The following is a 14,775-nucleotide window of genomic DNA, read 5'->3' on the forward strand; positions in this document are numbered from 1 at the left end:
CAGATGTCGCATGAAGCTGGTTCTATTGCTAGTTATCGCTTGTCAATTTCCAATGCTGTTTAAATATCAAAATTTAAATTTAATTTTGCAATTTAAATTGTGAAAGTTTCAAAAATTTTCTTAAAATTTACCAAAAAAATCTCAATTAAAGTTTATTAACTAAGATTTTTTAAATATATATAAATTTCGTGTACATCACTGCTCATCAAAGAGTTTTCAAATCTATCTCAATCAGAAGTAACTCAAAAATGACAGCAAAAATTACGGATTTTTTTAAAATTGAAGCAAAACCAGCAAAAAGTGAAGAGGAAGTTTCAGGATCACCGAAAATTCGAGAGTGTCAAGTAATTTTGAAGGATATTAAGCATCAACTTGGTAACAATGAACTGGAGTTATTTGAAGAAATTTCATTAAACGAAGGAAAAAGCAGTAAAAATGGAAAGAAAATTTGCAAGTTTTGTGGGAAGGAATTGTCTTCGAAAACATATTTGAATCAGCACATGAAGTATATTCATCCAACAGAATTTAATCTATTAAATTGTGGAATATGCAATCGAAGATTTTTCAAAAAACAATATTTGGAAGTTCACATGATTAAGAAACATCCAGATGGACAAATTGATCAATTTGAATGTGATTTTGATGGAAAGATTTTTAAAACAAAAAAGTTACTTTACGGTCACATGGCCTGTCATCTTCCATTGGTTGAATGTCAAATTTGTCATAAAATGCTAAAATATGTTTCCATTAAATCTCATATGAAAAACTTCCATGCAACAGGCAAAAATTTCAATTGCAAAATTTGTGAAAAACAATTTAAATCTAAAGTTAATTTAAATAAGCACGAAAACATTCATAACAAGAAATTTAAATGTGAAATATGCAACAAAATGTTTCCATCAAAAGCAAGACTTAACGAACATAAGAAGAATGTTCACGAAAATCCAAGAAGTTTTAGATGCGAAATTTGTGGAAAGAAATTCAATCAGATATATTATTTAAAAACTCATCAAAAATACCACACTAAAAATCGTCTGAAATCACTTCAATGTCAAAGATGTGATTATGCAACTGATATTAAATATGATTTCAAGAAACATCAAAACGTTCACGAACGTCAAGACAAAAAGTTTGCAGCAATGAAAAATCCACTAAAATGTGAAAATTGTTTAATATTCTGTAAAGATAATTATGCTTTAAACGCGCATATGAGAAATGCCCATCCAAAAGAATTATTTCAATGCGATTTATGTGCAAAATTCATTAAAAGAAAAGCATACTTAATTAGCCATATTGATTACCACATCCGTAGGATTAACAACAGTTCAAAAATTAATCAGTAAAACTAAAAATTAAAGAATAGGGCTTAGACGAAAAAAAAGTTCCATTTAATAAAATCACTCAAAACTTTAAAAAACGACTTCTGTTAAATAATCTGAGTACCACAACACAAAAAGGCAACATAAATACAGTCTCTAGTTCTATTCCAGTTCAATTATTAACAAATTAAGCTATTAATTTTAATTTTTTTTGAATTTTTGTGAAGATTTTTGTTGTTGTAAACACCGAAAAATTTGTATGAAAATTCAAAATTTTCTTAAAGTTTTTACAAAAAATCATTAATTTAACTACTTTAAACCAGTTTTTGACTAACTTTTGATATTTTGCATTGTAGAGCATTGAAAAATGAACAAGTATGAGTAATTTTTGTACCTTAGAACTCATTATTCATAAAATTTAAAGCATTTTTGTCCAAAAACTCAGATTAAGTAACAAATTTTCAGTGTCAGAATTCGAGTTTGTTTTTCAAATTTCGGCTTAATTATAGTGTTTTATTTAACATATTATACATCAAAATGTTTGTTTTTTAGAACTATACAAGATAGACTATTTATATATTACCCTAAATATCCAGGAAAAGAGAAAAAAGCCAATTACATCACATTTCTGACACTGAATTTTCGAACGACTAAGCCCAAATAATAAAAGTATTTTGATTTTTTTTTAAAACCTTAATATGAAACATTTTTTTGTGGTTTGTGCTGTAGAAGAACTGAAAACTTTTAAAATTTAAGGATTATTACATTCAAATTTTGAAATCTTTGGTTCATTAGATTTCAATTTTTTTTAACAAAATGAAAGATTAATCTAAATAAATTCTAATATTGTTTAACATTAAAATGACTAGAATATTTCTAAATTCATTCTAAAACTCGAATCGCCAACATTAACTGAGGTAATATCTAAACAAAAAACCTGAAAAATTGTTAAAAAAGTTTATAAAATATGAAGGAAATCTCATCTAAAGTTTATTAAATTACAAGTATAAAATACCTATACATTTCTTTTTGACGTCACTTATCATCAGTAATTCATCAAATATAGTTTGTCAAAAAAAATGTCAGCAAAAATTACAAATTTTTTCAAAGTCAAACCAAAATCATCAAGCAAAATTGGAGAAGACGAAACAATACCAACGAAAATTCGAGAATGTCAAGTGATGGTAACGGATATTAAGCATCAATTTGGTAATAATGAGCTGAAATTATTTGAAGAAATTTCATCAAACCAGAAGAACAAAAATGAAAATAATATTTGCAAGCATTGTGGAAAGAAATTATCTTCGAAATATTGCTTAAAGGTTCACATGAAGAATATTCATCCGAATGAACTTAGTCTATTTGAATGTGAAATATGCAATCGACGATTTTTAGGAAAACACTGCATGGAAGCTCACATTAAGAAGAAACATCCTAATGGACAAATTGATCAATTTGAGTGTGATTTTGATGGAAAGATTTTTAAAACCAAGAGACTTCTTAATATTCACATGGGCTGTCATTTTCCATTGGTTGAATGTCAAATTTGTCATAAAATGCTAAAATATCTTTGCATGAGAGCGCATTTAAAAAACTTCCATGCAACAGGCAAAAATTTCAATTGCAATATTTGTGACCAACAATTTAAATCTAAAAATTATTTAAATATTCACGAAAAAATTCATGACAAGAAATTTGAGTGTGAAATATGCAACAAGATGTATACATCCAAAGGAACACTTAACAAACATAAGAAGAATGTTCACAAAAATCCAGGAAGCTTCGAATGTGAAATTTGTGGAAAGAAATTCAATCGGGCAGGAAATTTAAAAAATCATCAAAAAACACACAATAAAAATCGCCCGAAATCACTTCAATGTCAAAGATGTGATTATGCAACTGATATTAAATATGATTTCAAAAACCATCAAAATTTTCACGAACGTCAAGATGCAAAATTTGCATTGATGAAAAATCCTTTAAAATGTGAAAAATGTCCAACATTCTGTAAAGATAATTATGCTTTAAACGCGCATATGAGAAATGCCCATCCAAAAGAATTATTTCAATGCGATTTGTGTGCAAAATTTCTTAAGAAAAAGTCTACTCTTATATATCATATCAATACTCACATTTCTGGTAGATATGAAGGTGGGAAGAATTAATAATTTAATTTAAGTCATTTGTCCTTCTGTCTATCATTCCGCTCTAAGCTCCATCTTTTTTTCATAAACATCAAATTTCCTTGCAAAACTTTTTATTTTTTATCAAAATTTGTGAAATTTTTGAGATTTATTTGTTATTATATAAATCTCAATAGAAGCCCGACTAATCGTTAAATTAAGATCTTTTCACCTTGCTTGGTGGTGGATTATTCTAGTAAGTAAGTAGTTTGATTTCTTTGAAATAAAAAGCATAAATTAAAATAAAAATTTTAAAACTCATTCAGATTTACTCAATCTTTCATTGTTCTGGATTTCTTACACTTGTATTATTCGAGTTTAATTAAATAGAAGTAGAGATCTCACACCTTAACCAGCCAACCGATCCATGTGAAGCATTAAAAATCAGAATTTGGTCCATTTTTATTTCAGCCATTTTCGCTAAGCTTGCAAATGATACAAAACTGGAATTTATGATTTGATGGTGAAATTATCCACGAACTGTAACATTTTTGCATATTTTGTTGCACATTTAAATTTAGCGGTGTGAAATTAAAGCAAATCAAAGTCAGTTTAACATTTTTTAAAGATTTCTCTTGCAGGAAATAGCATTTAATCTCAGAAATTTAATTCGTTCGAGTCTAAATGAATTACTAATTTAAATCTTTGATTTAAATTTCTAAACTTTTTGATTAAAAAAAAATTAACACCAAATATATTTTTGCTACCTAAAAACTTGTACTTGTAAAATCTCATCTAAAGTTTATTAAATTAGAAATATAAAAAGCCAATAAATTACTTTTTGAAGTCACTTATCATCAGTAATTCACTAACAAAAGTTTCATTAAAAATGTCATCAAAAATTACAAATTTCTTCAAAGTCAAACCAAAAGCAGACAAAATTGACGAAGAAGTTTCAGGATCACTAAAAATTCGAAATTGTAAAGTTGTTTTAAAGGATATTAAGCATCAATTTGTTAACAACGAGCTAAAATTATTTAAAGAAATTTCATTAAAAGAAAGAAAAAGCAGTAAAATTGGAAAGAATATTTGCAAATTTTGTGGAAAATCATTATCTTCGGTAAAATATTTGAAAGGACACATGAAGAATATTCATCCAAATGAATTTAATCTCTTTAACTGTGGAATATGCAATCGAAGATTTTTTGAAAAACACTACATGGAAATTCACATGAAAAAGAAACATCCTGATGGACAAATTGAGAAGTTTGAGTGCGATTTTGATGGAAAAATTTTTAAAACAAAAGGAGAAATTATACTCACATGGGATGTCATCTTCCATTGGTTGAATGTCAAATTTGTCATAGAATGCTAAAATATTTTTGCATGAATTTTCATTTAAAAAACTTCCATGCTACAGACAAAAACTTCAATTGCAAAATTTGTGACCAACAATTTAAATCTAAAAGAAATTTAAATAAGCACGAAAAATTTCATGACAAGAAATTTAAATGTGAAATATGCAACCAGATGTTTTCAGTTAAGACTCAGCTTAACAAACATAAGAAGAATTATCATGAAAATCCAAGAAGCTTCGAATGTGAAATTTGTGGGAAGAAATTCAATCGACAAGATATTCTTAAATATCATCAAAAAACTCACAACAAATATCACCAAAAATCATTTCAATGTCATCGATGTGATTATGCAGCTGATTTTAAAACTCATTTCAAAAACATCAAAATTTTCACGAACGTCAAGTTGCAAAAGTTGCATTGATGAAAAATCCACTAAAATGTGAAAAATGTCCAATATTCTGTAAAGATAAAAAAACTTTAAACATGCATATGACGGTTGTTCATCCAAAAGAATTATTTCAATGCGATTTGTGTGCAAAATTTCTTAAAAAAAAGTGTGGTCTAGTCTATCATATTAATAGTCACATTCGTAATAATAATAAGCAATAATATTGCCATAAAGTAAGTAAGTAATATTAGCATAAAGCATAGAACTTCAATTGCAGCAGTCAACCTTTTGTAAATCCATTCTAATAATTTACCAAATTTTTTGCCATAAACATCAACAAAAATAATTTAATATAATTTGTGAAATAAAAGATTATGCTTCAAATCAGGGCTTCTATTTATTAACAATTTGTATTTTTTGAGATTTTCAGGTTATTTTGGATAATTATTCAGGTTTTTAAAAAAATTAGGTTTGATTTTAAGAGAACTAAAATGATTCTTTTGCTACTCCCTGTTCCTTACAAACTCTCACCATACTGCTCGGTGTTAAACTTCGGCTGCATAGTCATTAGGCGAAATAATCAAGCTTGAAAAATATCATGAGTAGAGTTTGTCAATACTTTAGATTAGAGTTGCATATTCTACAAGTTTAAAATAGTTTGAGTAGTACTTACTTATTTATTTCCCGAACAGACAAGGAGCATGCTTCTGAGTATATTAGTACGCTAGTTCGGAATATTGAGAAGCTCTAACGACCTTATCAACACACCCGATCTAGGAACTTTTCAGCATTCTCCACGATCTTTTGCTGTCCAAAAATGTTCCTCTATATACTGGAACATCCTGTGATCGTCTATGGAGTGGATGGCCTAAATACCATAGTCAGGACCAGACCGGCATTATTCTGGAATGATCGTAGAATTTAATTGAATCCGGCACCAAGTCAGAGTCACACTGATCTGTGTCCGGATTTTTAATTGATTAACCGAGTTATGTTATTCAGGGACGATAAAGGCGAATTGAAGGATTTTAATACTTTTGAATGAGTAAGAACAACGTTTGTGTAACGATTAAAGAAGGTTGGCTACCATTGAGTGACATATCAAAGGTGCATAAGCCTGATTTGTGAATATGAACTCTTATTCTAGCTTATATATCTAGTATTTAGAATGACTGATGTCTTCTAAATGCGATGTTTGAGATTAACATACCCAAACAGACAAAGAGCATGTTTTCATCTACTACGGTACCTAAAAGCGGTCTCATTGCCTGTTAGGGATCTTTATATTTAACTATGAGAGCTTTAGATTATAGTCAAAAAGAAGTCATATTGAATAACTTATTGCCTACCAGGCCTAGCATGACTGGGGCGCACCAAGGCCCATTTCCGCATGTAGGGAATGTCTAAAGACAGCTCTCGATATTAAGGACTCAAGCGTCCTTCTCAACACATCCAATCCACGAAAACTTCGGGTTTCCTCGCGATCTCCTGCCATCTAGCATGCATATCATCAAAAGCGCGTTCTGAAACAATCACCACCAATTCCACTTCTTCAACATCGTTTTCCTGAGATTAAACTCAAGTGCCTGTTGAGTAAGCAGTATTTTCTCTTTTATCATTAAATCTTCACACGACTAAAAACAACCAATTGAAAATTTCCTAATTACTTTAATCTATCAGAGGAAGGAATGATAAACGAAATCAGTCATCAGAAGTATTTTTTCAATAAAAGCCTTTTGCTGTTATTTGCCAATTAGTACAGTCGTGAACCAGTTGTGTATTGAATAACATCATGAAATTTTTAATTGTCATAATTGCTGGTAAAATTAAATTAAAAATCATTTTTTTCGTACCTTTTTAACATTTTGAATTTAAAAAAGTTTTTAGTGCAGCAGCTGCACTCGAGGATGATTATGAGGGAATTTTTCCAAATATTCTCGGCGGTGTCGAAAGCCAATGGGGTCAATTTCCAAGCGCTGTAATTGTCGATGGTCCAAATGAATTTTGTGGCGGTAGTATTGTCAATGAAACGCATGTAAGTCACACAGAAAATTGAATTTTTATGTCCATAATAATTTATTGACCTGCTTTAAATTAGATTTTGACATCCGCAAATTGTGTATTGAATGCTAGATTTGAAATTATTAATCCAATCTATTGGAGAATCATTGCCGGTGATATTTTCTTCACACCACCAAGCACCCGACGAGTCACAAGAGAAGTAACGAGAATTTTCGTCCATAATCAATACAATCCATTCACTGGTGCTAATAATGTTGCTATAATGCGGGTAAGAATTGAATTTTTATTGTATTGTCCCTAAAATTCAATTAAAACTCTATATCCACAGTTGGATCGACCACTTCCACTTCCCCATAACACAATCGAGATAGCACGAAGACGTACAAGAGTCACACGTAACGGTCTTCAATGTCAACTTGTTGCTTTCGGTAGAAACTCAAACAATACCAATACAGCATTCCGTCCAAGACAAATAAATCTAGGACAATCAATTATGGACAGAGATTTATGCATTAATGCTTTTCCACATTCAAATCGTCTTGCGGAAACAATGATTTGCACACAAACAAGTGCAACAGCCGCACCATGTACAGGAAGTCTTGGAAGTGGACTTTATTGTGATGGATTCTTGACAGGTGTCTTAAGTGGTGGAAGTTACTGCAATGTTACTCCAGCTGTTTATCAACAAGTTCGTGCATATAATCAATGGATTGATGAAATGATTAGTCAACCATTGACAGTTGAACAAACTTTAAGTCCTTTCAATTTGAGAGGATTTCCACAGCCATTACCTGGAAATTAAAAATTTTTGTAGATTTTAAATGATGGAAATAAATTGAATATTGATTTTATACTGAATATTATTGTGTTGATGTAGTTTTTCAAGTCCTTATTTGCAGTCATTAATTAGTTTTTGAATTACAGTTGGAATAGTAATTTGTTGATTTAATTCTCATACTTTTTAAAATGATTTGTTTTGATGGTTATTGTTAGAGCTGCAAGTTTTGCAACAGAGATGCAATTGTGACTGAAAAATCAAGTAGCAAACTGTAAAATTTAGAATAATTTGCGGTTCGAATCTCACACAAGTCATCAAGATGATCTTAATGTTTTATGTACCTCAAGCTCGCCCCAAAGTGGGTGATGGAATCTTTTTAAGATCTCATTGAAATTCAATGGACTTCAAACTCCGGTTAGGTACCAGAAGGAGTATTGTGTCGGTCAGTTTTGTAGCTCATTTGCTGCTTAACTAACCTCAAAATCTACATTTCCGAGTGAAAATACTTTACAACTAGTGAATGACTAGTTAATGTCCAGTTGATGATTAGTTTTATGGTATTTTTGTCCACTCTAGGTTAATATGGCTATTTAGATAGTTCTTAAGGGTTGTTCCACATTCTGTTTCTTCTACCAATGCTTAAGTTTATGCTCAATCCTCAATCCTGTCCATATGACAGTCAAGCGGACAGTTTGATTGGAATTAAGCAGTGTTTAATTCGCAAAGGCAGTCATTTAGCATTTACTTGGGATGCTTGGAAACTACTGCCAAGTGGACACCGCTTAAATGTGATTATACTGCTCTTTTATCACATTCAAGTATGCGCCCATCGGATATCCATCAATTCACTCTTTTCTACCCAGCAAACCAATCAAAAATATTTCAAATCCTTTTCAAAATAAAATTTTATTGATTTTCAAATTATAAAATACAAAATATAGTTTAAGGAAGTCTCTCCAATGGGAAACTGTTTCCAGCTGGAATATCTTGACGTCTCAACTGATCCTGAATCCATGCATTGTGATGTCTTGCTGATACATAAATACCTGGATTATTTGCAGCACCGCATCCATAACCAGAGTTCAAGATTCCTTCAATCATTCCATTGCAATACAAAATGGCACCAATATTATGGTTACATACACCAGATCCTGATGTGACGGTTCCAGCACAGAATGATGATTCTCTGATGTTACCGAAATTAACAGGAAGTTCATTGCACTGATCACGATTGAGGATTGGAAGGATTAAAGTTTGTTGTTGATTATTGTTTCGGTTCCAGGCAGCAATATTGCAATTTAATGTATCATGTGCAATTCTATTGCTGATTATTCCTGGTGCTAATGATGGATTAGCAATTTCTGGGAAGATGAATGACGTGATAAGCCTTACAACACCGACATCATTCTCTAATGTGAATGGATTAAACTGTGGATTAACATATAAAGCTTGTGCTGTAATTCTTGGACGATTAAAGTCAATTTGATTATGTCCACTCATGACAGTGACTTGATTAGCAAACAATAGCTGATTGTTTGAACTCAACAAGCAGCTTGAAAGTGTCAAGACATGATTTGAGTTTATCACAACACCACCACAAATGGTTGTTCCTGTTGGCACAAAAACAGCTACAAAACTTGGAAAAGCACCAATGGCTGCAAGAGTGCCACCTTGAAGGGCTGATGCTTGCCATAAAGCAAATGAAAGAATAAAGAATTTTAAAAACATTTTTAAGCTACAAAAATTCACTGTCCTGTAATGTGTTGGCGCTAGGACTGTACTTAAACGACTAAGTTGGCAGTGAGAATATGAAGATATTTTTATTTCCACTTCAATTAACCGACGATAAAGCTATCATAAAATGTGTTCTTAATTGGAACTTGGATTGAGATAAGGATGTGATATAATACACACTGCTGCATGACGAATATTATATTTAAAGGATTCAAGTACTTGATGCTAAATTTGTGGATATTATGAATTACCAGGAAACGATAATTATCGACCACAATAGAGGAAGCTGTTGAGTGGAAAGTTCCGACAGAAAAATAAAATTTACGAGTTGTTTTGTTGACGTTTAATCCGATTGCAGGAGCTCACGTAATCTACTTATTAAGAAATGTAGCAATTTAATTACTTTAGAGTATCTTTCAACTGTTCTTAGAAGATGTCATTAGAATGTGAACATAAATAATTATACTTTAATGATGCGATGGATGATTCTTAATGAACTTTGTGTATTTTGTAGAACTTTGAACTGCAGACAGATTCTATTTTATATTAATTAAAAGTTTAATTTAAATTGGTTGTGAAAGATATGAATGACATGTTATGGTTGTACACAGATGATAGGTGTGATGGATATAATTAGTAATTGACTGAGTGTCTGGATGATTGGATATATTTGTCAAAGAACGTAATACTTGTCTTTAAATGAGACACTATTCATATTGCAGACTTTATGGCTAGATGTACTATACGATAGGCTTTAAAGTTATGGAATACTGCAGGGATCCCGAACAATACACCCTGTAAAATTCGTAACTGCCCAAATATCATTGTGCCTCTTAGAGTTACTACTAGGGCATGTACAGTTCCATGGGCCAGGACAGTCGAATTAATGTCTGGTGAGAGCTTCATAATTTAATGGTTGTCATAAGCCTTAGGAAAAGATATTTTTTAATCCCAAAATTGAATTGTATGGAATTCCAAGTTTAAATTAGATCAAATCCTCGTATCAATTCCGGCATTCAGTACATTTTAATTCATACCGTTCAATACCGGCTCTAATCCATCGTTACTCTGACTTAATTCGATCTAATTTGATTTAAATCCGTAGCTAGCTAGTGTAACATTAGTCTAGGACGACATTTTGGATTTATTAACCGTCTTGTGCTACTTGGACACTAAACAACCAAGCTTTGAGAAATTCCAGAAGCCAAAATCTTGCTTTAGTCCTAGCAGGCAAAGAGCATGGTCTTCAGAGCAGTATAATCTGGGAACAACACTCACGAGCATACTCATCTAATACTTTTAAGGTAAGCATGCTCTTGAGAGAAAGCCTGTTAGGGTAGAATTCATCGAGTAATTGACCAGAAGCATAATAACTAAGCTAACTAGGTCAAACAAACATCAAGCTTCAAATACTTCCCTAAAACTCACATATATGGAATTGACATTCCGACTCAATCAACCAGCAATAAAGTTTTCAGCACAACACCTCCAATTCAAGAGATTATTTCTTTATCATCAATCAGATAACAAATAAACGTTTCTAATTAAGAAGCTTAATTGGTTCCGTTTATTAGTCATCTTATCATCAACGTGAATTCTCAAGTGGACAAAACTGAATTTACTTGTTTTTAATTGAAGATATAATTGGAAACAGAAATTAGTTGCCGTAAGAGTTTCGAGCAGTTTACAACGAGTGGAATTAAAGTTGCTCAGAAAAAAATGAAATTTTTAATTTTTGCTATTTTTATTGCTACAGCAAGTGCGGCTGTAGATATTGATCCATACTTAACAAGTCCAACACAAACAGTTTTGGGTGAATTTCCGTCGGCAGTTCTAATTCAAGCACCCGGTACACCAAATCAGCCATTATGTGGTGGAACAATTATTGACAGAAATCATGTCCTTACCAGTGCACAATGTGTTATGAATGCACAAAATCAACTGATTAATCCATTTTGGTATAGAATTACGGCCGGTGACATTAATATTATTCGAACGACTGTCAGACGTGAAGTAAGAAGAGTATCGAGAATATTTGTTCATCAAAATTATCAGCCAGCCACAAGAAATAAGTATGAGTTGAATTTATTCATAGATTTTTGGATGTTATATGTATTAATTTGGTTTTTTGCAGTGATTTAGCTGTTTTGAGATTATCAGAGCCTTTCCCAGAATTCCATAATTCAATTGAACCAGCAATTTTGAATCCAGATATTCCTATTCCAGCTTCTGTTTGTCGATTGGTTGGATGGGGTGAGTTGTCATTTTAAATGTAGTAGATATGAGAATTGTTATTAAAGGAAGATGGAATTGAGTTGATTAGTAGATTGAAGGTCGGTTTGAGGGTACGTTTCATTAGTCTGAAATGATGAGAAACTACCCTAACAGACAAGGAGCATGCTTTCATTGCACAGAAATACCACTAGGATACCTAAAAGCAGTCTCTTTGCAGAATAGGCTAGAAATAATCATAGATCTGGGCTCATGTTCAAGTGCATAGCTAAACATATTTTGAGGGGAATTTAGGATTTTTTGTACGGATCGCATACATTTAGGAGAATTTTTTTTGGATTATTTCACGAAAAAATTCTACAAAAAAAGTAAGGTCTGATAGGTAAGGTAGGTCTGAGGGTCAAAATTTATCCCTTTGAATACTCTCCTGCTTTACGTTTACAGAGGTTACTAGAGTAATTAAGACTCGAAATACTATCAACATAACAGCCTTTTTATGGCTTATTAATGTGCCGTGTCACATATGATAGCTACCACAGTTTCTAGAATGAACCCAAGAAATGTGTCCCTAGAAGTAAAGTAAAGTCTGAGTAAGTCATTGAACCTAGAGCTCGAAGTCTACTGAATTTAAGATGACTTGAGTTGACTCTACTCGACTTAAGTCGACATGAGCAAGTGCGTAGCCACCCATAACTAACAAAAAAACCGCTTTTAGGTAGCGCAATATTCTTTCTGTACCATGAAAGTATATTCTTTGCCTGTTGGGGCCTTGGCAAATTCCCCGAATACACCCCTGACCAGAATAATTTAAGAACATCCCAAAGTCAGCCATTTCTGTTGTAAATAATATCTAATCAGCATTTGCGATAAGATTAAAAAACATTTTTTAAAAACATTTTTCTTATTTCCTTTTTCAATTTCCTTTTCGTCCTAAGTACTTTCATAATTGATAACCGTTAAATACCCATTAAAATATTTTAGGTACCGCAACAAATCTCACAACTGCTGCTATCCAGCCAGAACAACGTACAATGAATGCACCAATTATTCCAAATGCAAATTGTAATGTCGCAAACGTTCATGCCAATAGAGTATTAAATACACACCTTTGTGCTGGTAGCATTGCTGTAACAAATCCAGCTACAGGTGCATGTAGAGGTGAGAAATTATTTTTTAATTTTTTGTGGATGTCAATCATGTAAATTTATATCCCGAAACACAGGAAATGTCGGCAGTGGTTTGTATTGTAACGAGAGACTTGCGGGTGTTTTGTCATTTGGATTGTCATGTGGTGCTGTAAATATGCCCGGTGTCTATATTGATGTTCGTCAATATCGTGATTGGATTAATAGTCAATTAACAAGAACTGATAATCCACAACCTGGTTGGATGCCATCGTAAATTAATGAACAATTTTGTTATGAATGATTTCGCACATAAATGAATAAAAAAGCTTAATTCCGAATGTCAATTAGCTCATGTAATTAATTAACAGCACGTAATGACCGCGAAAACTGTGAAATTCTGAATTTTACGCTAGACTTGATTGTTCATAATTGGAAATGATGAGTTCGGGTTCTCGTCCATTAATGGATGTGATTTAATTGTGAATTCTGTCGGAAGCTTGTCTTGTGACTCAAAATTATGACTTGAATATTCATTTAAATAACAGCTATTTTCTATTTTTAGAGGTGTTAAATAACAATTTTAATCGATCAATGACCTTTTGCGGCAAACCTCAAACAAACAAAGAGGAACAGATTATCTAAACAAAAAAAGAGTGTAAACAAGTCTGTTTGAGCTAATTTGCATAAAAGTGTGATATTTTGTGTTTTTTTCTTTTTTGTTTAAAGCTTGGAAGCAGTGTTGGGATTTTGATTTAAAAAATCGGTTAGTCGATTAAAAATCCGGCCTAAGCCATGTGTTTCATGAATTTTGAATCGATTAATCGACTTGTGTTATTTGGGTATCTCATAATGGTAATTTGAAAGATAGTTTCCATAATTTGCAGGACTTTGATAATTGGAAAGATAGTAGCCAAACTTGGCCGACTCCAATTTTGGCATCCAAAATTGAGTTGACTATTTCATACAAAATAGCTCCAAAAATTACAAAAAAACTTTTTCTTTGGAGTTGGACTCAAACAACTCTACACTCTGGAGTCCTTCCAAACTCTTGTAGTAACATACATCCTGTTGGCAAATCGAAGGAGAGCTCTTTGTTTAAGAATTTTGAGGATGTCTTTGATTTAATTTCCAAGTAAGAGCGCTTCAACGGTAAAGATCTACAGAGTTGTAGCGTGAACCGTGGGCTGAGGTGTGCCCTGGCATAAAAGAGGTTGCCCTTCACTGATAAAACACTATCTACAAACCTTCAGAGTAGAATAATAGCTTAAATCGATACTCTGCTAAGTATAGTTTGAAGTCACTATAGCTTAGTATTAAGAACATACCTGAAAGTGTTCTCATTCTCTCTAAACAGTCAAGATTTCAAATTATTAAGTACCAAAATTAAATTTTCAACACGTTAAGAGTAACACATATTTACAAAATCTTCAAAAACTCAAAAATACACATCAAATCAGACATCTAAAGACGTTTATATTAATTTTTTAACTCAAAAGCTTCAAGTTTAATTTCCTGATTATCTTAATGAATTTTTTATAGCACAAAAAAAGAGCAAAAAAATATTCTGACTCGCATAATCCCCACGCATTTCATCACAGTAAGTATTTTCGGAAGCGGGGCGATTATTTATGAAATCTGTAGCGGCAATTAAGCTTTATTTTCAGAAATAAAATATAAAAGCACAAAAAAAATCG

General features: G+C 31.8%; 4 protein-coding genes across 4 annotated transcripts; 3 read left to right on the forward strand and 1 right to left on the reverse strand.

Moving 5' to 3' along the window:
- The first annotated feature begins 2,398 nt into the window (after positions 1 to 2,398).
- LOC139091638 (zinc finger protein 60-like) lies at positions 2,399 to 3,484 on the forward strand. Its single transcript, XM_070641786.1, has one exon. The coding sequence runs from the start codon at positions 2,399 to 2,401 to the stop codon at positions 3,482 to 3,484; it is 1,086 nt and encodes a 361-aa protein (XP_070497887.1).
- Positions 3,485 to 6,869: 3,385 nt separating this feature from the next.
- LOC139091606 (trypsin alpha-4-like) lies at positions 6,870 to 8,068 on the forward strand. Its single transcript, XM_070641753.1, has 4 exons — positions 6,870 to 7,008; positions 7,069 to 7,223; positions 7,287 to 7,478; positions 7,539 to 8,068. Exons 1-4 carry the CDS (start codon positions 6,981 to 6,983, stop codon positions 8,010 to 8,012), a joined length of 849 nt encoding a protein of 282 aa, XP_070497854.1. The 5' UTR covers positions 6,870 to 6,980; the 3' UTR covers positions 8,013 to 8,068.
- Positions 8,069 to 8,875: 807 nt separating this feature from the next.
- Positions 8,876 to 9,792, reverse strand: LOC139091608 (trypsin-like). Its single transcript, XM_070641755.1, has one exon. The coding sequence runs from the start codon at positions 9,714 to 9,716 to the stop codon at positions 8,931 to 8,933; it is 786 nt and encodes a 261-aa protein (XP_070497856.1). The 5' UTR covers positions 9,717 to 9,792; the 3' UTR covers positions 8,876 to 8,930.
- A 1,576-nt stretch (positions 9,793 to 11,368) lies between these two features.
- Positions 11,369 to 13,425, forward strand: LOC139091607 (trypsin-2-like). The gene is made up of 4 exons (XM_070641754.1): positions 11,369 to 11,794; positions 11,857 to 11,975; positions 12,936 to 13,112; positions 13,177 to 13,425. The coding sequence occupies exons 1-4, from the start codon at positions 11,442 to 11,444 to the stop codon at positions 13,353 to 13,355; spliced, it is 828 nt and encodes a 275-aa protein (XP_070497855.1). The 5' UTR covers positions 11,369 to 11,441; the 3' UTR covers positions 13,356 to 13,425.
- The last annotated feature ends 1,350 nt before the right edge of the window (positions 13,426 to 14,775 follow it).

This window comes from Chironomus tepperi, unplaced genomic scaffold (assembly GCF_022539635.2).
Source record: "Chironomus tepperi strain 1889 unplaced genomic scaffold, CSIRO-AGI_Ctep_v1 contig_257, whole genome shotgun sequence".
NCBI classification, from domain to species: Eukaryota; Metazoa; Arthropoda; class Insecta; order Diptera; family Chironomidae; genus Chironomus; species Chironomus tepperi.

Bases quoted from the DNA above. Each gene is read 5' to 3' on its own strand.
- LOC139091638 (XM_070641786.1), top strand. From the start codon at position 2,399: ATGTCAGCAAAAATTACAAATTTTTTCAAAGTCAAACCAAAATCATCA.
- LOC139091606 (XM_070641753.1), top strand. From the start codon at position 6,981: ATGAAATTTTTAATTGTCATAATTGCTG. The intron at 7,009-7,068 runs GTAAAATTAAAT...AATTTAAAAAAG, and splicing joins TTTAATTGTCATAATTGCTG to TTTTTAGTGCAGCAGCTGCA. The intron at 7,224-7,286 runs GTAAGTCACACA...GCTTTAAATTAG, and splicing joins GTATTGTCAATGAAACGCAT to ATTTTGACATCCGCAAATTG.
- LOC139091608 (XM_070641755.1), bottom strand. From the start codon at position 9,716: ATGTTTTTAAAATTCTTTATTCTTTCATTTGCTTTATGGCAAGCATCA.
- LOC139091607 (XM_070641754.1), top strand. From the start codon at position 11,442: ATGAAATTTTTAATTTTTGCTATTTTTATTGCTACAGCAAGTGCGGCT. The intron at 11,795-11,856 runs GTATGAGTTGAA...GGTTTTTTGCAG, and splicing joins CAGCCAGCCACAAGAAATAA to TGATTTAGCTGTTTTGAGAT. The intron at 11,976-12,935 runs GTGAGTTGTCAT...AAAATATTTTAG, and splicing joins TTGTCGATTGGTTGGATGGG to GTACCGCAACAAATCTCACA.